Genomic DNA, 22,526 nt, shown 5'->3' with positions numbered 1-22,526 from the left:
AACTGTAACAACCATTTTTTTCGACCCGGACAATTTTTTTGGATCATTATGAAGAATAAAGGTCTGTTGTAAGTTTCCTCTAAAAATGATGGTTTTCGAGTTATAAATAATTTAAAACTGAAATTTTAAGGGTCAAAAACACAAGTAAAAAATATTATTTTTAAAACCATCAAGTTACCTAAATTTAAGCTCAACTCTTCTTCTATCAGCTCCTGATGAAAATACTGGGCTTATTTTATTTTAAAACATTGTTTCTTGATTCTCCGCATCATGCGTCGACGCCGTATTTGTACTGACAAATCACAGAAAAGGTCATCGAGTACAATAAACCAGCATATCTATGTTTTATAGACCTGAAAAAGGCTTTCGATTGCATCCAAGTCAAAGACGTCTTGCATCTACTGTATAATAGAAACATACCAATCAATATTGTACAAACCATCGAAAACATGTTTTATCATCTTGTGACCAAGACAAAAACCGAAAATTTAAGACACCATAACCAGTTTCTCAAATAATAAATTCTTACTTGAATCTCAGATGGGCTAAGCGGGAATTTATAGTACTGGGATAATTCCAGAAGAAGTACGACAACAAAGCTTAAAAGCAAGTAAAGCGGCGGGATCTCTTAATGACACAATTTGGAAGAACAAATACCTAAGACAAGACACAAAAACAAGAATCTATAAAGCAGCAATTAGATCTATATTAACATATACGGCAAAAACAAGACCTGACACATCCAAAACGAGACGACTACTAGAAACAACAGAGATGAAAATAGTCCGACGAATATCAGGGAAAAGTCGTTGGATAGGAAGAGAAGCGAAAACATAAGAAGAGCATGCAATATAGAAGACATAAATGGATGGGTGACAAAACGGAAACAGGAGTGGAACGAACACATTAGTAGAATGGAAGAGGATAAGATAGTACGAATAGCACGAGATAAATCACCAAATGGACGAAGAAGTATTGACAGACCAAGAAAAAAATTGTGTGATAATTTAAACAATTTAGGAGGCTAATATTGAAGAAAAAACAGGCTTTAAAACCTACATAAAAGAAGAAAGAAGTTTCTCGATTGATAATAAAGTGCGTATAGCAGGGCGGGCGCTCATTTGTACAAAGAGAATTCAAACCAGCATAAATGTGTGCCATAGATCTTGTTTCTCTCTCTTATACACGCCGCAGCCCGAGCGCCCGCCCTGTCATAAGCGCTTTATTAAAGATTAAAAACAATGTTTGTAAAATGAAATAAGCTCAGTATAATTATCGGAAAATAATAGAACAGGGTTTGAACTTGATCCTTGGTGAATTCAAAAATATTTTTTATTTGTGTTTTTGAGCTTTGAAAATCGTAATTTTGCGTTTTCTTCAGTTTTAAATTGTTAACTCGAAAACGATCAAATTTACAGAAAAATTACAACAGACCTATTTTGTCTAGAATGATCCAGGAAATTAAAAAAAAATAAACAAATTTTTGGCCTGAGCCTGAATTCTTGAAACTTATTTTGGGGTATTTCATGAAAGTGAATATGCAAAAAAATCTCATGGGTTTCTTTTTCCAAACGAACCCGAGCTTTTCGCCGTGTCTAATAAGTATTTGTATATATTACTGTTTTTCTCTAGAAACAAGTTAAAATTCTGGCCTAACGGTATTAATTTGTAGTTTATTTTTGTCAACAATTTTTCTGGAATATTTTCGCGATTATCGGTTGATATGATTTCCGGTAATTTGATAACATTGAAAGGTGAAATAAAATATATTATTTCAATTAGTTTCCAAGTGGCTGGAACGATTTTATTCCAACTGGCACTCTAAACAATAATACATTATCATAAAAAATATAAGAAGAAAATATCTTTAATTTCTATTTAATACAAAACATGGAAATACAAGAAAAAACAATGGAGTTACATGAAAGATACTAAAAAAGGCAATTTAAAATAAAAAAGAAAGTGGATCTAAGAAGTGAACAAGGATGATAACCAAGCTATTTTTTGAATACGTTAATACGACAAAACACCAGAAAAAAGGGAAAATAGAATTTTTGATATTGGACCCACCTCACAATAAGAAGGAGCAGTTGTCATTATGCAGCGTAACATTAATCAACCCCGATTATTTAATGAATCGAGACTGACTGAAAAAGCTAATGAATAATGTCATTAAAGGCGACCAGAGTTAACTACCATCAAGGAAAAACACAAAGGAGAGGATGTCTTGATCTCGGATATAAAGATGATTGCAACGGACTTACCATTTGATTTTAAGCATCTACAATTTCTTGTGCGTTCGGCTTTTGTAATAAGACGATAAATAAATTGCAAGACCAATTGTTGGAAGTTTGTAGAATTAACTTGAAGTTTCCATGTTTCGCGGATGCACAAAAAAGACCAAAAATATTGTTTATCAGAAGGTATTCCATTGATTAAACTTTTTTCGTATAGAATGTTTTGGAGTACCTACTTTTTTGAAGTTATACTTCTATACGCGCGCTCCACGTTGGAAATTTGTATGGGAGTGAATCAGTGAAATCATTACATATGTAAGATAATGAGTAAGAGAGAGACAGAAGATATATTTTCTCTCTCTTCCTCTCTCGAATATAAAAATGTTCCTTTTGTATATATAATTTAATATTGTATATATTATATAAAGATATATGTACATATAATATTATACATATAATAAAATATTTATTAATATTATTATTTATGTGATATGTTTTGTATTATTTATTAAATGTTCATAATTATATTAGTCTTTTGTATTTCAAAATAATAATCTCAATAAATCACTGTATGATCCAGAACTGTCAATTTTGAAATATCTTTGTGTCATGTCCTCGGTAGTATAGTAGTCAGTATCTGCGCCTGTCACGCGGGAGACCGGGGTTCGATTCCCAGTCGGGGAGGACTTTTTTATTTTTATTTTTTAAATACTTATGGATATTGCATTTTAATTTGTATTGTATTATTATATGGAATTATGTTGCACTGTATTGTAGTGTATTTTTTTATGTATATTATTGTCATTTTTAAATACTTATGAATATTGCAGTTTAATTTGTATTGTATTATTATATAAATAACAAAATAAACAATGAATTTTACTGCAGAGTATGTGTAAAAAAATTTTTGCATTCAACTCCTTTCATACATATATGAAAATAAAAATATACATTTTCATCAAAATATTGATTCGATCCTTCATTGTTAGTAAGTTGTTATTAATTCTGTTTCTCTTTCTGCTATGTCTTACCTATAGAATTACATATGTAATGATTGTGCAGATTGACTCCCAAATAAATTTGTAACGGCGAATGCGTGTATAGAAGTGTAACTTCCACCGGCAGTCCCACTGGACTGCCACACCCGTTTTTTTTGGTTGTGTATTAATTTCAGCCTTAGTTGGTAAGATATTATTTATTATATAAACACGTTTTGTGGGACGGTGACGAAATTGGTAACTTATATATCTGGTCACTGATCACGGATATCGAAATTAGCAAGGAACGCGCTAGTTGCGGGTAATAGATTAAGCTCAAATGAAGGGACATGTGACCTGAAAGAACATAATATTTAAAATTTGCGATGGTAAAATCTCGACCCGTATTAATATGCTTTTGGTTTGATTCGTACCGTAATAAATTTCTGTTTTTTTAGTGACTTTAACACTTTCGTTGCAGAAACCGCCATATGGTGTCTTCCTCAGTTTATGTGGCCGGCGCCATTTGGCATTATCTTCGTATTACATAGGATATCAAAAGTTCAGTATAGTTATTATAGTATAGTATAATATATCATAAAGTTATAGTTTAAATATAGATCAATGTAAAATAAAACAAAGTTACATATCAACTTTTATTCATTTCATCAGTTTACAAAAGTTTTAATACAAAATCTCATCTAACTTCTCTTGCCTATTTTTCTATTTTTTGTAAATGGGATAATTCCCACCAGAAGACCGGATACTATGATCCATATGCAAGCCTGATAGAAGGATTGATCCCAGGAACCAGTTAAATCAAAGAGCCATCCTAAAACAAAAGAGAAAACAAAGTAATACATTTTACTTTTATTTAAAGCTTTGTGAGTATAGCAAATAAGTACAGTTTTGTGTTTATACCAGTTCATTGCAAAGTTTTGGTCAAATTTATGAACTATTATATTACATATTTTGCAATCGCCTCTTTATCTTTATCCCTATGCGGGGTAGGCTTCCCCAATTATATTTTTCGATAAGGTTTTATCTTCTTCTTATTCAAGTGCCATCTCCGCGGCGGAGATCGGCAATCATCATAGCTATTCGGACTTTTGAGACGGCTGCTCTGAAAAGTTCATTTGATGTACATCCGTACCACTCTCTTAGGTTGCGCAGCCATGACATTCTACGCCGATATTCAATCTGTACTCGGAGCACATTTTTGAAGAGGCTCTAAAAGATATTGATGAAGGCATCTCAATAAATGGGTCAAGCTCAATAACCTGCGGTATGCAGATGATACAATAGTGTTTTCCAATACCATAGAAGGGCTGCAAACCTTAATAAACAAAATAATGGAAACAAGTAGAATATATGGACTGGATATAAACACCAGCAAAACCAAGCTAATGATATTCAGGAAATAATAACTGGAATAAGGAAAACATAACTGGAGCAAATCTGTATGTGAACCAAATGAGAATTGAACGTGTCTCACAATACAAATACTTGGGAACTATAATCAATGAGTCGTGGGACAATACCAAGAGATTAAATGTCGCATCGGAAAGGCAAACAGTGCATTCTTGACTACAAGCTCTGTGTTGAAGAGCCATGAACTCACCCTAGAAACAAAAATAAGGCTCCTTAAATGTTACGTGTACTCAATGCTTCTGTACGGAGTAGAAACGTGGACATTGAAGGCGGAAACTCTATCAAAACTTCAGGCTTTTGAACTATGGTTATACAGAAGGATTCTGAAGAGACCATGGACAAACAAAGTCACCAATGAAGAAGTACTGCGGAGGATGAACACAACCACGGATTTGGACAACATCGTGAAGGGCCGTGAACTGCAGTACTTGGGACATATAATGAGAAATTAAGGCAGATACGAGCTACTTGAATGCATTTTCAAGATAAAATTGAGGAAAAAGGGGCCACAGGATGAAGAATAATATCCTGGCTTGGTAAGCTGAGAGCATGGTATTGAAAGACTTCAACACAGCTATTCCGTACAACAGCAACCAACAAAGTCATCATAGCCAGAATGATCGCCAACGTTCGGAACGGACAGGCACCCTAAGAAGAAGAAGCATCGAACGTTGGTGCAATTCTACTTTAACATCTTCAGAAATGTCCTAACACTAGTGGTTACTCCCTCATGTCTCTCACAATCTTTACATATTCATCGAATCTCCATTTTTATTGAGTGTCCACTACAGAATCCCTCGATGAACTTTCAATCATATTTAAAATACATTATTTAAGAAGAGCCTAATAACGCTTTCAAAAAATTTTTATAAACGATTTCCGATTGGAAATCCAAACGTCAGAACAGATGTAAAATACAATTCTCATTACAATCAGTTGTGGTTTAATCCCATATAAAATCCCTTTTAAATAAATATTGCATTATGCATAAGTTCATCACGGTATGTAATTAATTTTGCCCATTTGTTTATAAATTAAAACTAACTATATGAAGGGTAAGGGGAAAAAACAAACGATGTCCATTTTATAAGAATTTCAGGTAATCAACTCATTGTGTTGACAATATCCGGTCCCAAACACGTGCTAAATTGTATGGGAATAATACCAACGGTGTCCAAATAAGAAAGCATTAGAAAATAAACATACTGGTTTAAAACAAACGTTGTCCGCGCGGTACTGGTAAACAACCGACGTAGTCCAACTAGTTGCATAGCAACGACAGTTAACAGGGCGTGACAATTTTACGTCATGTTTTGTTCTTTTCGTCTTTCGCGGCAGTTTATGTCAAGATGAGTTCGAGTGAAGAATATTTGTGTGACGATCTGTTAAAAAAAACCAAGAAACTACAGAAAATTGGTCGAACTGCAGATGTAATGAAAAAGTTAAGATTGCAGGCTCACGAGTTGGAGATGATTGTAAGTGTAAAAGACTGAAGTGTTTTGAAAACACTACTGCTCAAGAGAGGCAAAACATACTTAACGGATTCAATCAACTAGGATCAATTGATGCTCAAAACTGTTATTTAGCTGGATTGATTGCTGTATTGCCAGTTGTAAGACGAAGGTCACGACAAGTCGATGGAGAACAACACCATGATGCTACCTACCGCTACAGGGTACGAGTGAAGAGAGAAAACATAGAAGAAATATCTGTCTGCAGTAGTGCTTTTACTGCAATGCATGGTATTACTAGATCTAAGTTGGTTCATATTCAAGCATCTCTGAAAACATCCGGACTTGCTCCTGTCGACAAAAGAGGAAAGCATTCTTCGAAACATCGTCAGTTAACTTCTGATTTGAGTAACCAAATTCAGCAACATATTGCTTCATTTCGGGGCAGGTTAAGTCATTATAGCATTCAGGACTCGAAAAAAGTGTATTTAAGTGAAGAGTTAAATATTATGAAAATGTTCCAAATGTTTAAAGAAAAGTATCCTATTGCATCTGTTTCATATGACACGTACCGAAATATCTTTAATAACAAATTCAACATTTCATTTGGATACCCAAGGGCAGATACCTGTAGCAAGTGTGATGAGTTTAATGCAAAAATCAAGACTTTTCATTCTGTTGACGATGCAGCACAGATAAAAGCTCTATCTACTGAAAATAACTTGCACAAAAGTCGTGCCCAAGTTTTCTATGATAGAAAACGAGCTGCCCGAATAAAAGCTAGGAGAACTTTTGAATATGAATCAATCGTCATGGACTACCAGAAAAACATTTCGCTACCCAACATCAGCACTAACGATGTTTATTATAGGAGACAACTTTCTATGTTTTCTTTCAACATTCATGTGCCGTCTTCAGGAAAATCCTGTTTTTTTACATATCATGAATATGCGTCAAGGAAAGGATCCGACGAGGTATCATCGTTTCTCTTCTATTTCATTTTTAATGAACTACCAACAGAAGTCCGTCATCTTCACATTTTCTGCGACTCAGCTGGTGGACAAAATAAAAATTTCACAGTTGTTCGGCTACTTCATTACATTGTCCATGACATAAAGCGTCTAGATACTATTCAAGTTACATTCCCCATTAGAGGACATTCGTATCTAGAATGTGATAAAAACATGGGCTTGATAAATTTGAAGACTAAGATGGAACTACCCGTAGATTGGATAAATGTGTTAAAAGATGCAAGAAAAAAGCCGGAACCGTTCAAAGTTATAGACGTGGACCAGACATTAACGAAACAGTGGACTACATTTCTCCAAGAAAAATTTATTCGTAAGTGTCCAATAGCTCTGCAACAAGTAAGAGAACTTCGATTGGTGAAAGACAAACGCGGATTGGTTTTTTACCGAACCACTTATAATGGCATTTGGGAAAGCAAGCAAATAACAGGTAGATCAATAAAATCTGTTGTTCCAAGAAAAATGAAAGATGGCGAATTTGAGCTACCAAGTCAAGCATACCATAGACCATTACCGATTTCCCAGGCTAAGTACAACGATTTACAAGTTTTAAAACGATTTTGTCTTCAAAATGCTCAAGAATTTTACGAAACATTGCTATACAAATGAAAAATCTCTGTGTAGGCTTATGTAGAAAGTGGACAACGTTGGTTTTTAACAAGTTATTTGTGAGTGACGTTAACGTGCTTTTTTATTTTTTCAACAAAATCTAATAATGTTAAGTTCGTATTCTTTTGTTTAGATATTAATAATATAGTAATAAACTACTTAAAAATATTTGTATGCAGTTTTATTTATTTCTAAGATCATAACCAGCAGATTAGTCACGTTGATTAACTTTTCTCTGTAAGTTACTTTTGTGACATCGTTTGTTTTTTCCCCTTACCCTTCATATGAATATTAAAGTTATAACGGACAGACGGATTTTACCAGTATAACGGACATTGAAACAGTTATAAATTTACAAAAAACAAAATAATACAGTATGACTTAACGTCACACTTATGAAGAAAATAAAAACAAATTTGTAAAATAAAATTAAACTATAGATAAGTATGAGTGTTCCTGTAAACAGGAAGAAACCACAGGCTTCAATTAGCATGTTTTTTTTCACACATTTTTCACAAACTTAATAACCAGAACAAATAGAAAATTAGTGACAATGATCATAACATAAGCAGGAGATTGATGTTGAATTAATTATACTTGAAAATCTGATTGAATTAATTGAGTGAGGAGCACATACAATAAAGTAATTTTTACAAAAATTTAATTAGTTCATGATGAATAACAACATTTATAAGATAAAGAGATGGCCTCCAAATTAATTAATAATAAACAAAGAGTAATGTGAATAAAAAATATTGGTTATATACTGCGTGTTAGTAAAGAAGTGCAATAAACTTCATGGAGTGATTCTGCGTCAAATAATGACATTTTGCTATATGAACGTATGTCCGCAAATGATTCATTTCCGAGATACGCGGTGTTGAAATTTTTCTTACAAACTGATGATTTATTTATTGCTCTGACATTGGTTAAGATATGAAAATGATTTGGTGAAATTTTAAAAGTATTTTTTGCACATTTTTGACATAAAACTGAATTTTCAATTCATCATTGGCGCGAATACGAGTAATGGTCTAAATTTTTTTAAAGAAAAAAATGGTGGTACCTACGTCACTTGGATATTTCAAATAAAAAATCATTTTTAAAATTTCTTGTTCAATTTGTGGCAAAAAAACTCATGTGACAAATTAGAAAATGATTTTTAATTTGAAGCATTAAGTCCAGTTAATTGTAGAACTATTAATATAATGAATTTAACTCCAATAAATGAAAGAATACCAAGTAACTAAAAGTAAGCAAACATTTACACTGATTATAAATATCAAAATGATATTTATTTATAATTTAATCTTTCTTTTAAATTTGACAGGTCTGTTAGTAGTAAACAACGTATGCTTTGTTAACACGTCAACAGGTGGCGTTAGGAGTATACATGAATATAATATAATTTGTTTGAAATATAAATAATAAAATTACTTTATTCAATTTTAAAAATATTCAAATTTTAAAAATATAGAAAACATAGTACAAAGCTTCGCGCTAGTCTAGTATACTGCGTACTGTAACATCTTTATATACTATAAAGATAAACCGTGCAAAGTTTCAGCCAAATCGATCGATTCGTTCTCGAGAAATCGTGCCTACCGCAGGGAAAAACAAAGTTTCGAGAAAAACCTGAGAGCGCACGTAGCGACCAGCTGTTAAAGTAGTTTATTTTCATACGGAATAAAAAAATAAAACGATTTTTTTAAAATACAAGACCTATGTAACCTCTTAATAAAACATTCTAGATAAAGACAAGTCCTGGGGATGAGTAGAGAGCATTAGGAGAGACAGGAACAAGTTGGCTAACAGGTTAGGAATAAGTATTTATTTAGAATCTGATTTAGAGTCTGATAATGAGTTTGGCTTTATGCAAGGCAGATCAATCAACAGTAGCTACAATTTTCATTATACGACAGTTGATAGAAAAATTAAAAAAAATTGTTATATTAACTAGGAATATAAAATACTTGGACGCCAAAATTTAAGGCATACTAGCATTGTTGGGCGATGGCTGCAGACGTTAAGTTTTTAGTCTTCTAAATACAGTTTTTGTAGGCATAACTCGCATATTGCTTCTTCTTTTTATGTAGACATGACTCTGTCTGTTTTTCAATGTGCCTTCAGTAAGTTGTCGTTCCATCGTATTCGTGGTCTTCCTACTGATCATCTTCCTATTGGGGAACCGTCCCTTGCCGTCTTTACTACTCTATTTGTTGTCATTCGGCTTATATGATCGTTCCATTATACTCTTCTAGTTCTTACCCACTTCTTGATGTTCTCCACCTTGCATCTACGTTATATATCTGTACTTCTAGCTCTGTCCCATAGTGTCTTGCCATAAATTTTCATATCTGCTGTTTCTAACATCCTTTTTGTGCTTTCTGTGTCAGGTCGTGTTTCTGCCGTGTATGTCATTATTGATCTGATGACTGTTTTGTAAGTTATGCTTTTCATTTCTTTCCTGATATTTTTATTTCTCCATATTGTTTCATTCAGGCAGCCTGCGGCTCTGTTTGCTCTATTCACTTGATCTTCCACTTCAGTTTCGAGTTTTCCTTAGCTAGATAATGTGATGCCTAGATATTTAAACTCCATCAGTTGTTCTATTATCTGACCTTCCAGCTCTAATTTACATCTTAGTAAATTTTCTATTGTAACCATGCATTTTGTCTTTTTTAGGGAAATTAACATGTTAAATTTTCTGGCGGTTTATTAAATTGGTGCAGCATACGTTGTAAATCATCTTCACTTTGAGAGAGTAGTATTGCGTCGTCTGCATAGCAGCTGATTTTCAGTTATTTTTTTCACATTTGGTATCCTTTTTTAGTTCTTCCTTTTTTATATTTCATTAATTAACAGGTTGAACAATAGAGAACTCTTATATTGCAATAAGTTTTATTATTTTTGTTCCTATTCGTTGGCTCATAAAATATAGAAAAAATTTATCTTTCTAGAGTTTCACCGGCAGACTGCTCTCACTAGTCATACTCATCAGTATGTCTTCATCTCTCCTGATTCATTGCTTTATTTGGCCCGACAAGATAAGATCAGATTTCGGCCTAAATTTGAAGGGTCTTCTCATTTTTAGCTTCGAGACACATCGCGTGAGATTGAATTGACGCCTTGGATAGTTGACCTGCTGCTAATTTGGAGTTAAGTGTTTCACATTAAGACATTTCACATTAAGAGTTTTATAGTTGATTAGATATATTTTTATTTAATTCATTTTATGACTTAATTCTCATTTATTTTGTTCATTATAATTTTTATTTAATTCATTTTATGACTTAATTCTTATTTATTTTGTTCATTATAAAGTTACATATTTTATTATATATTACGAGTATGTTTTAAAACCAAAAAGCTTTTTCGGTTGAAATTGACGACCATATCCCTCATTTATCAATTTTGAAATTTTAAGTAATAATTTACTGTTTTGAAGAATCGCTTATTTTGATTTGATCCGAGGATCACAAAATTCAACAGAAATTAATTAAGACAGTTTTTTTATTGAAGTTTATTCTATTTTTTATCAGTTTATTTTATTGGCTATTATTTTCTGCTTTATATAGGTAAGCATCTTAATATTAATAGTTTGGTTTGAGTAATGATTTGATATATTTTATAACAAATTTGTGACTTTTATAATTCGTAGCATTCCGTATTTCTTGGATTTTTTGGCCAAACTATTATGTTTCTATTAGTCATATTCAATCCCACCACAATGACGCTCCGGATAGTGAGCAACGTGTCCTTCATATTTTTACCTTATTAGGCCTTTTACGACCGACTTTTCACCCCCCTGAAATCTCTTTTTGGATGTTACATTTTACAACTGGCAATCATGCCATGGTTTTTATTTTATATTATATGATATTGTTATAAGATTTTTCCATTTACTTTACTAGAAAACAAAATACTACAAAATAAGTAATTTAATGTGGCATATGTTTCCTGTTGATTTCGTTTGTTTCAGTATAAAAATGAAATACTAAATAAAGAAAATGATATTACCTGCTAAGGGTGGTCCTATAAGATTACCTACTCCCTGTGACAATAATAGGAGTCCGTATGCCATGGTAAAATCGTCTAATGATACCAATTCTGCTAATAACGAAGGAGTAAGGCACATTGAACTGGCAAAAAATAGACCAAAACATCCTCCTGCTACTAATAACAAAATATAGTTAAATGTTACTAAAATCATACAGCCGATGCTTACGCCACAAAGAACTAAACAAATTGCATATGATTTTGCAATATTTAGTCTATTTCCAACAATTCCAAGTAGTACCTAAAATATAAAATTTTTTTTAACAGATTTACTAGTGTTATTTTAATAAAAGTACTGTTTGTTTAATTGTTATTTAATTACTTAACTCATTTATTTCTACTGTATTGTGTAAAGTTAATTTAATACCTATCATTTAAGTAACTGGAAATTATCTATAAGATAATGATACCTTACACACTATTACATAATAAATACATGTAAAACATGTGTCCAACGATAAAAACTAAGGACATATCATAAAAATACTTACCATTCCAATCGTATTGGTAATACCAATAACAGAAATTGCAAATGCAGCTTCATTGTCACTGTATCCATGGCGCGTCATATGTTCGGCCAAATAATAATATGGTACCACGTACCACATATCAACTATTACTGTAGACAATGACAATATGAAGAAATGTAAATCCAAGAAGAGGGAAAAATTAGTCAAGTCTTTCAAAATATCCAAAAACTCGTCGTACCAATTCTGAAATACTATTTAAATAGTCTCAGATCAGATAAAGGGTCCAGTAACTAATGGGTGAATAAATAATTTCATACGTATAAGATAAACAATTCGAAAAATCATTATAATACTTTGTACTTTTATGGGGCACAATATATATATATATATATATATATATATATATATATATATATATATATATATATATATATGTATATATATATTACTAATCTCCAAACCACCTCAAATGGTCCATGATTTTGATATTGGATTTCGATGATTTTTTTTTTCGCATTGCAGATCTAAGTAATTACTGTATTAATGTTTTCTGGGAGATGTCAACGTTTTACCCATATACGGGGTGTAAAAATAAAGTAGCTTTTTCATCTTATTTCCCCTCCTGCTTTTAATAAACTCCTTTTCCTGCTTTTAATAAACTCCCCGTGGAATTTATTAAAAGCAAACGCTACATCTTATTATTTCTAGATAGCTTGATTTTTTTAACATTTTCGTAAAAAAATCATCGATATCTTTATAATAAAAAAAAGTTCGTTTAAAGCACAACGTGATTTTATTGAATTGTAATACTCATTAATGGAAGCAGTTAGTTGGCTATGAAAAATCAAACAACTTGACAGGACAGTTTTAGACGGTCAATATTGTTTACAGTTCAATAAACTGTTTTGCTGTTTTGCGTATGTTAGTTAGTTGACATGGACCGTATTTCAAGAAATCTGAAGCGAGATGAATATGTTCAGGCAATTACTTTAGCTCATGTAGGGTCAAGTTATCGTGGAACAGGTTTGAGGTTAAGAGGATCTCATACTAGAATATCACGAGTCATTCAACGTTTTCGAGAAACAAACGACCATACGAGACGGCGTGGACAAGAAAGAGGAAGACTCAGAACACCACGCCAAGATCAGTTTATCAGGCTTCGTGCTATCAGAGAACGTTTTGTCACACTGAGACATTTACGAATACAAGTGGCAGATGTTTATAATATTCAAATTAGTAGAAACACTATACCAGTTAGAGCACCAGCTTTAAACGTAAATCATCGTAGAAATAGATTACAATTTGCCAGAGAGCACCTTTACTGGAATTTCGATAACTAGGAGCACGTATTGTTCACTTATGAATCGAGGTATTGCTTATATAGCTCAGATAGACGTGTGATAGTTATTCGAAGGCCAAGAGAAAGCTACATACAGTGCAACATACGATCTATTACTTTATTCAATGGAGAATCTGTAATGGTTTGGGGAGAAAAATATCTTACAGCGCAAACGGACCTTGTTGCTTTACGAAGAGGCTCCTTGTCTAACCATGTAGTTCTATTTGCTCTTTACATGGGAAATAATTTTCTTTTATTGCATGGTAACGCTCGACCACATGTTGCACGTGTGGTCCGTGATTATTTGGACGAGGTTGGAATATAAACCATAAACTGGCCACCCTGCAGCCTTGATCTAAATCCTATAGAGAATATTATTGATCACCAACTCAGAAGCGACACATCGACAACCACCACCTGTCTTTCTTGACGGCATAGAAGTTATGGTGAAAGAAGTTTGGGATGCAATTGATCAAGACCAAATACGCCGCTTGATTTTAAGTATGCCTCGTGGCTGTGAAGAAGTAATTAGATGTAGAGGTGGAAATAGTAGTTTTTAAGTGTTTTTGGAAGAGGGAATTGTTAAAAATTATTTAGGTTATGTTTTTTTTAGACTTTACTTGTATTAAATGTCAATAAACTTTATATAAGTAGTGTTTTTTGCTTTTAATGTTATTAATAAACACTTGTTACATTTCATGTTACAAAACAAGTTCTGTAAATGTAGCGTTTCTTTCTAATAAATTCCACAGGCCGTTGCAAGATACGATAAAAAAAACACAACTTTATTTTTACACCCCTTATACGGGTATAAGGTTAATATTTTTTAGAAAATAATAAAACCGTGATTTATTTGAAATAGACCTATAATATGAAAAAAAATCATAAAAATCCAATTATCCGTTCAGAAGAAAAATAGCTTCAGACTTATAGTGCATTTAATTTTGGGCAGTATTGTATATATAGACTATTGTACCAGGCCCAGGTTTCCTCTGGAATGTCCCCACTAAGCGAAACTTATTGACACCATTCTTGTATTTGCATTGACTAGCTCAAAGCTAGCAGTAACTTTTGGTCTTCCAATACAGTAAACAAAAGTTCTTTTTCACCGAGAAGGAAAGGTCTGAGTCCCAAGCTGCAGCGGCCTGGGAGGGACTGTATCTGGTCACTAAGAAGATCAATGACCTTGTATATGGAGTGTAATTGGTGCAACGGAGTAAGCCGAAGATCGTCCACCTGGAGAGACTGTGTTCTTATTAGGGGCAGAATCCTTCGACCTGGTCCATTTAGGTACTGTTCGGGCGAACAGCCGATCTCCGATAAAAACTTTCGTTCTCATTATATAAGCCAGCAGGGGCGGGTTCTGAGATTAGCATTGAGGATTCTAATTAGTAATTGTGATATGTGAATTTGTGAGTTAAATGAAGTTAAGTTAAGTTAAAGTAACAATATTATTGTATTTTTAATAATTTTTCGAAGTTGTAAAATATATTTCTCGGTAAAAAACCATAATCAAAATAAACCATTATTTACTAGTGCCCATCAAGTAATACCAGAAGAATAAAATTAATATACTGTACCTCATCTTCTCTAAATAAAGTTGCCATCGAATTTTTATATATATCTGGACAGCTTGAAGCTTTAACTTTGTATTTATGGATATTTAACATCGCTCCTCTGTAACCGATAGAGTTTTTCCTAAACCTAACATTTTTTAAATAAGACTGCGGTTGAATCTGAGTTTTAGCTTTAACAGACAAACTTCTAAGAAGTTGAGTAGCCTTGTTTGCCGTAGGTGAAACAACTACAGCTTCCGTTTTAGTATCTGTAGACTTAGGTGCTTCATTTGTAGGTTTTAGGTGCTCAGATAAATTTTTTGAAGGTCGTTCTAAAAGTGGCGTATTCGTTTCAGGCTTGCTGGGGTCATTTTCTTCGGGAATTTTTACTTTCATGGAAAATCTTACGGGAACTCTAGATGTATGTCGATTTGCCGCGTGAGTAATATTTAATTCTCTGTCTGACGAGCTGCGACCTGCTAATAAATTTGGGTAATTGTCTACAATAATACTGTAAATTTGTTTATTTTCACTTAAATGCTTTAATACTTCTAACGGAACCTAAAAATAGAAAATAAAAACATTAACATTGATAAAATAACATCTACATAAATAAATACAATATAGGTATATATATATATATATATATATATATATATATATATATATATATATATATATATATATATATATATTGTCATACTTTTTCTTTCCCAACCAAAGAAAAATAAATAAAAATATCCATCGGAATAAAATTTTAATATATCATTATAAACAAAAATGTATATAGTAATTTAAGATAAGATTTAGTGTAGATAAGAATAGAAATTTGTTTTTCCGTTTCAAACAAAATTATCAAAAAACCTTTGTTTAGAATTAGAAGACATTTTACCTGTTAAGGTAAATTAATCTTTTCATTGTTTGTATAGTCGAGTATTAAATGACCATATTCTAATCTTTTGAAATATGTATAAATGATGTATTGACAAAACCAATTTTAAAGTAAGCTATTTAGTTTTTCTCTGAAACCGAAATTAGGCTTTTCCAAAATCATGGTAAACACAATTTGAGATTTTGATTGGACGGTCGTTTTTAAATGGGAATTTGTGAGCCGATCATGAGACGGGAGAAGTTAGTCATATTTTGGTCATCGAAAGGAAACAGTCGTTGGTCTCAAGATAGGGTGTGGTTCGTGAGTTTGGATACCGGCGTAACGAAAAGAAGTGAATAGTTTGAAGAAGGAGATAACAAGTAGATTAAAAGAGGTCCTTGTATCTACCGTGGGCATTTTATAAAGTATATGTGAAAGTATTCTTACGGCATCAAGTTGACAAAAGGAGGTCCTGGTGTCATAAATAAATAGCTGAGTTTGGAGAAGTGAATCAGGTGTTTTTTGTGTAGTCTGCAGGAGGTTTGCAGAGACGTTAAGAAAGAGCCGAGGTGCCAAAGAGGAGAGATCACATCGTTGAGGAGACTGGACTTTTCTGGGTATTTTCCAACACACATCAAGAAGAAAATAAGCTGTAAGTGTTTGTACAATTGAATTTTATATCTGTGAAGGATCGCTTCGACATCATGGTCATTAGCATTCAAATTTAAGAACTGAGGTTTTGTTAGGCTAATCAAAATTTTAAAGTTTTGTTGTTTCTTGGTTCAAGTAAAGAAAATTTTAAGTAAAATTGGTTTTTCACGTAATATAAATGTATGTAGCTTTATAATCTTATTATCATAAAAATTTGATTTATTTTCTTGTATGCTGATTGATAAGATAACGACAGAATTAAATAATTGTTTTATTCGTTCATATAAAATAAAGAAACGTAAATCTTTGTAATATAATATTTGTATTCTTATCCTTTCTTCTCCAACCCGACAAAAGACAACTAGAAAATCTTTTGAATCCATCGAACACAGGTAGTATAAGGATTATTTTACTTTTGATAACAAATAAGTTATAATTCTTTTTTATTGGCTCAATAAACTAAGATTAAAGTCAAAATAAACAATCATAACAAAATATATATATATATATATATATATATATATATATATATATATATATAATTGTTAATAACAGTCATCTAAATGTAAATTACATATTCTGTCGGGGGAAAAACAATCATGGTCCACTTTTGGTCAAAATTGAGATGACGAAGTTTTTTAGTGATGAGTACATAATTACTTTCGGATGGTACGGAGTAAAAGGGAAAACATTTATTGTCCTTTAGTGACTTCTTTGGTGTGTTCTAGTTTGCCAGTTAATTCTATTTGAACAATAGTAAAGTAGTGAGTACATACTGATTAAAATGGAAAGTAGTGGTAGCGATTGTAGAGTGATGTAGATGTGGGGACTGTTGCTAAAAAAGAAGAAAAATAGGCCGTGTTCGTGACGTTAGGAAACTTCTGAGAGCCACTACTCATGAGGTAGGCCCAGATTGCAAGTGCCAGGGTTTTTGTTGTTTTGGGAACGTTAATGAAGCAGAAAGGCGACGCATTTTGACTCAATTCAATAAACTAACGACGATCAGAATCGGTATTTATGTGGTCTGATTACCGTTCTCCCAGTTATGCGTCGACGAATTCGAGTGGGTTTAGGGATACCTAATCTTGCTTCTTATTCCTGTCGTGTTAGGAGTGGCCCTGATGGAGGAGACTTTCGTGATGTGCAAGTATGTTTCAAAGCAATCTTATCCATTCGTGGAATTTCTACTTTCCGAGTACAAAGAATTCGAGAATCACTGGCCTCAACTGGCACTGTACCATTAGACGCTAGAGGAAAACACGGAAATAGGCTGCACAAAATTTCTGAAGATACTATCGTCAAAGTGACAGAATTTATTGGTTCCTTAAAAGAAAATCGCATTACTCCCGGAAAAAAGTTAAGAAAACTTATCTCCCTGAAGAACTAGACATAACTAAGTTGCATACATGTACTTAGCAAAAAATTCCGATAAATTTAATTCTGTGAAAAAAAATATCGAAAATTGTTGTCAAAAGCAATGGATACCGAAGCCATATAACCATAGACTTCCAAAAAAAATTTACCAACCCCTAATGTGACCTCAAAAGATGTCTACTATAAACGGTAATTTCATTTTATAAGCTTTAATATACATGTATTGGCCGATTCTACCTCTGTTTTCTATACTTATGATGAATCGGTAGCAAAAAAGGGGGCTGACGATGTGTGTTCGATGATTCAACAATTTGTCTATGACGTACTGTCATCTCAGGTTCAGAATTTGATAATATTTTGCGACTCTTGTGGAGGACAAAATAAAAATTATACAGTTTTTCGGTTCCTTCATTATCTAGTTCAGACAGAAGAACGGTTTGAGTTTGTGAAAGTAATTTTTCCCATCAGAGGACATTCCTATCTAGAGTGCGACCGGGACATAGTTTAATTAATGACAAGGCTTATACGGAAACTCCGGATGATTGGAGAGAAGTCCTCCGCAACAGCAAAGTGAAACCGAAACCGTTCCAAGTGGTGGACTGTGGGAAAGATATCAAATTTCTGAATTGGACTAAGCATTTCTCCAACAAGTATTCCAAGAAATGCTCAATGCCTACCAGACCAGAGAAAAAATAGCCCTCAATATAATATCTTTCACAAGAATAAATATTCTGTTCAAAGTTAAACGAATCCCGAAAAGAAATTTAAGGAAAGCTTATAATATCACAACTCCGGAAGTTACTAGCCACTATCATCCCAAAGCTTTGTACAACGGCTTACTTCCGGTCAAAGTTGCTAAGTTAGAAGATCTTCTTCACTTGACCAAATATTTGGAAAACGTAAACTCTAGAAAGATCTACACTGATTTACAAGGTACTGAACAGGAGGGAAGTTCGGAGGAAGAAACATTTTGTGACGCAGAAGCTTGAAGGTACTATATGCGTCTATATTCTTTGGTACTAGCAAGAACGTTCATGGTCCATGCCGGCACACTCAATTTTTTGTATGATGTTTCGCAAACAAAATATTTTTTTGTCTTCTCTTCATTTTTCCTCTGTAAACATGTCAACCTACCACTGAAAAAATATACCGATTTATACGGTTGAGTTAAAACAATTTGTTTTAATTTGAAACATTAAATTTCGATCTCCATGAAAACTGTTTTTGTGGACTCAGATTGTTTTTCCCTTTGACTTCTCATATCCTTCGAAAACAATTTTTCTTTATAGCAAAAAGCCTTTGTGTAAATACTTAGCGACATGTGAATGTATAGGTAAAACAATTAAAGGCAATACTTACTTTTTCGTTTTCTCTAACGAACGTAGGTAAGTCAACAACTGAATTAAATCTATCCTTATCGCTTAAATCTAACGTGGCGTCGACGTCTTGAAGCAAATATTGTGCGTCGCCTCCTTCTTCAAGAACCTGTTTGATTTCTTCAAGACATTCTGTATCAATAGAAGAAGCGCTCGACTTTTTCCTTCTCTCTTTTTTTAGCTTCTTCTCTTCTCTTCTACAAAGAAATATTTTATTATGCCATTGTGATTTAGTTAAAAAGTAAATAGTAACACTGCAGCAAACAAGTTATTATAATTAATTTTTTTCATTATTACAAAAAATATATGATTATAACAAATAAACGATTCCCAACCTGTACTCTTAACACGTTTTTCCTGTTTTGGTTTGAGCAACAAAATTTACAATATTTGTATATTTCTAGTGTATAAACTTCGTTAAATACCTTTTAACTATTTATTACCTCTTAAATCAAACCCTTTTGTATATAATATTTACATAATACGCGAGGTGCTAACCCATTAAAACTAGGTCAGACCTCAGACCTTCTTGTATGGTAATAAAAAAGAATGTGAACCGAATCTTTCTATATACCTGCATTTTATTGTTCTATTTATTCTCACTTAAAGCGTTTTTTAATAAACGGTCGTAAAACATCTTTTTGAATTTACAAAACTGGAAAGCCATAAAAAGATAGTAAAATCTCCCCTCTCTTAAAAATCTCTACAAAAGGCTCATTTACCTACTCTCAAAGACAATCATATCGCATTCCTTAGTTGACACCTAGCTATATTTCACACCAGTTAACGCAACGCGCTCTCTCTACGTATTATACGTACATACTCACTTACATAGCAAAAGTAGTTTTTAAACTCAGTTATTTCAAGACAAATCGTTATAAAAAAAGTGTTTGTAAAATCAACAGTGCTCAAATAAAATAAAATTCTTTACTCAATGTCTACAGTATTTCTTCAACATTGAAATATACCTTGTTTCAACAGAGGTTAATTAATCGACGTCTGTTATAATCATTCATTGTAGAAGTTTTGGTTTTCTGCTAATGTTGGAAGAAAAGAACACTCCACAACACCTAGTGTCAATTAATGAACTTGGCAAAAAAGGAGAAAAACAGGCATACTCTTCTCGTCATTCGCTGACATGACTGCTGACATTAAACTGAGCTGGGGATTGAGGGATTTTATTTAAAACAAATTCTTTTATAATTTTTTGTACGCACCTCTGGGTTTTAAATTTAAACACACAAAATGGTCCAAACCCAAACCACCGTTTTTCACAATATTTGCAGTCATCAGTATCAGTTTGTAGAACTTTCATTCGAAAAAGATGCAGACGATAGCATGATTGTCTAAATTTTAATCTTATAATACTAGTAATAAATCTATGTCAAGCATTAAGATGCTTATGCCAATATTTTTGGAGTATCGTTGATTAAAACATTTTTACCTTGAAATGTTGAGCATTCTGTAAATTGAAGCTCTAAATAGCTTACGTCCGCCGCTTAGTTTCTTAAGTCAAGATATTCTTATCCGCTAATTTTACTTTGTATAATGATTATAATAATAAGTACTTTTGGGCTCTCATCACGTTCTGAGTACTTAAATTTTCGTCTTTTGATAGCCAATATTATTTCTGCTCCATGTCCTAAAGTTACTTTTACGTTTGACATTCTTTGAATCCATGATATTCTTAGGACTCTTGTGTAGCACCAAAGTGCAAAGGCGGGCAATTTATTTATATGTACCTGTTTTAGTGTTCATGCTTCCATGCCATACAGAAGAGTAGAGAAAAGGTAACACCGAAGCATCCATGGGCGTAGCTCTAATCTTATATCCCGACAACATAAAAACTTAAGTTTAATGAATGATGTACGGGCTCTTTCAATACATGTCTTTGATTTAGTCTATATTGTCAGTTTGATTCCAATATAGCTGAGATATAATTTTTGTGTCAGGACTGTCAATTTTTTCCTTTTTAATATAACTAGCTTTTTACATTTTATTTTCTCTTGTAGGGACTTTGAAAATATTTCTAATATTTTATTTCTTTTTCAGTATAAAATAACTTATGATTTTTCGAATCTTTTATTTAATGTTTGAACTTTGTAATATTTCAATATAAAAATAACTTTCACATTTCAGGTCTTTTCAACTTAGGAAATTTTCGATAGTCGAAAATTGTTTTATTTTATATTGATATTTTGTTACATGTCTTTGTTGATTTGTCCCGAAGTCACTACGACAAACACTTTTATCGCATTTTGGACGAAATCTGATATTTAGAAATTACACTTGTTTTCCGAAATTTTTGTGACATTTTTTTCACTTTTTTTTTCAATTTTACTTTTTGCATTAATTAGTCTTAGGTGTGATAACTAATAACCTTCTCTTACAGATTCTTAGTTCTAAGACTAATTGACACTTTACTTGCAGATTCTTAGTTTTAGTAACATTTATTTGCATTTCTTTAAAAAGTTATTTTCCCTCTAGCTTTGTGGTCATATACGGCCTATATGTCCACGGACCGTGATCCTTACATGCTCCGGTCCATTTCAGCTATGGATAGTGCGACTGGACCACCTTCCCTCATTCCCGAGGGTTCAAGCCAGCGACATGCTGATGATATCAATATTTGCATTAATTAGTCTTATGTGTGATAACTAATAACCTTCTCTTACAGATTCTTAGTTCTAAGACTAATTAACACCTTATTTGCAGATTCTTAGTATTAAGATAACTAACACTTCGAAGAGAGACACTGGACGGCTTACCTCTTGGACCAAGGACTGGACGGAGAAGCAGCCACATGGGCCACAACCCACGCTACTCCGAAGTTGGACCACAACACATTCTTCCAGGGGCTGATCGATCACTTCAGTCACTCTGCAAGGATAACAAAACTGTTTGCCACGGCCTTTGGGTGTCACTGAAGAAGTGCCAGTTTGCTGCCCGAGACAGAATCCAAGGGTTCACTGGTCAGCTGGATCCGTGACTTCATACCCAACTTCGCCGAGATGGTCACCCCGCTGACTGACCTAACAGCGGGAAAACAGCGATTCAAATGGGATGAAGCAGCTGATGTGGCGTTCAACAACATCAA

General features: G+C 32.9%; 1 protein-coding gene across 1 annotated transcript in view; it reads right to left on the bottom strand.

The window, feature by feature from the left end:
- Positions 1-3,856: 3,856 nt before the first annotated feature.
- Positions 3,857-22,526, bottom strand: part of LOC140448151 (monocarboxylate transporter 9-like) — a 54,546-nt gene continuing 35,876 nt past the window's right edge. The window contains exons 4-8 of the mRNA XM_072541245.1: positions 19,413-19,626; positions 15,182-15,718; positions 12,284-12,505; positions 11,754-12,033; positions 3,857-4,046 (exon numbers count right to left, since the gene is read on the bottom strand). Coding sequence (XP_072397346.1) covers positions 3,916-4,046; positions 11,754-12,033; positions 12,284-12,505; positions 15,182-15,718; positions 19,413-19,626 — 1,384 coding nt within the window. The 3' untranslated portion in view covers positions 3,857-3,915. The remainder of the gene's footprint in view (positions 4,047-11,753; positions 12,034-12,283; positions 12,506-15,181; positions 15,719-19,412; positions 19,627-22,526) is intronic.

The sequence above is a fragment of the Diabrotica undecimpunctata genome, chromosome 8, assembly GCF_040954645.1.
Source record: "Diabrotica undecimpunctata isolate CICGRU chromosome 8, icDiaUnde3, whole genome shotgun sequence".
NCBI lineage: Eukaryota > Metazoa > Arthropoda > Insecta > Coleoptera > Chrysomelidae > Diabrotica > Diabrotica undecimpunctata.
Note: the sequence above shows the minus strand (reverse complement) of the source record. Positions and strands in the feature narration are given on the sequence as shown.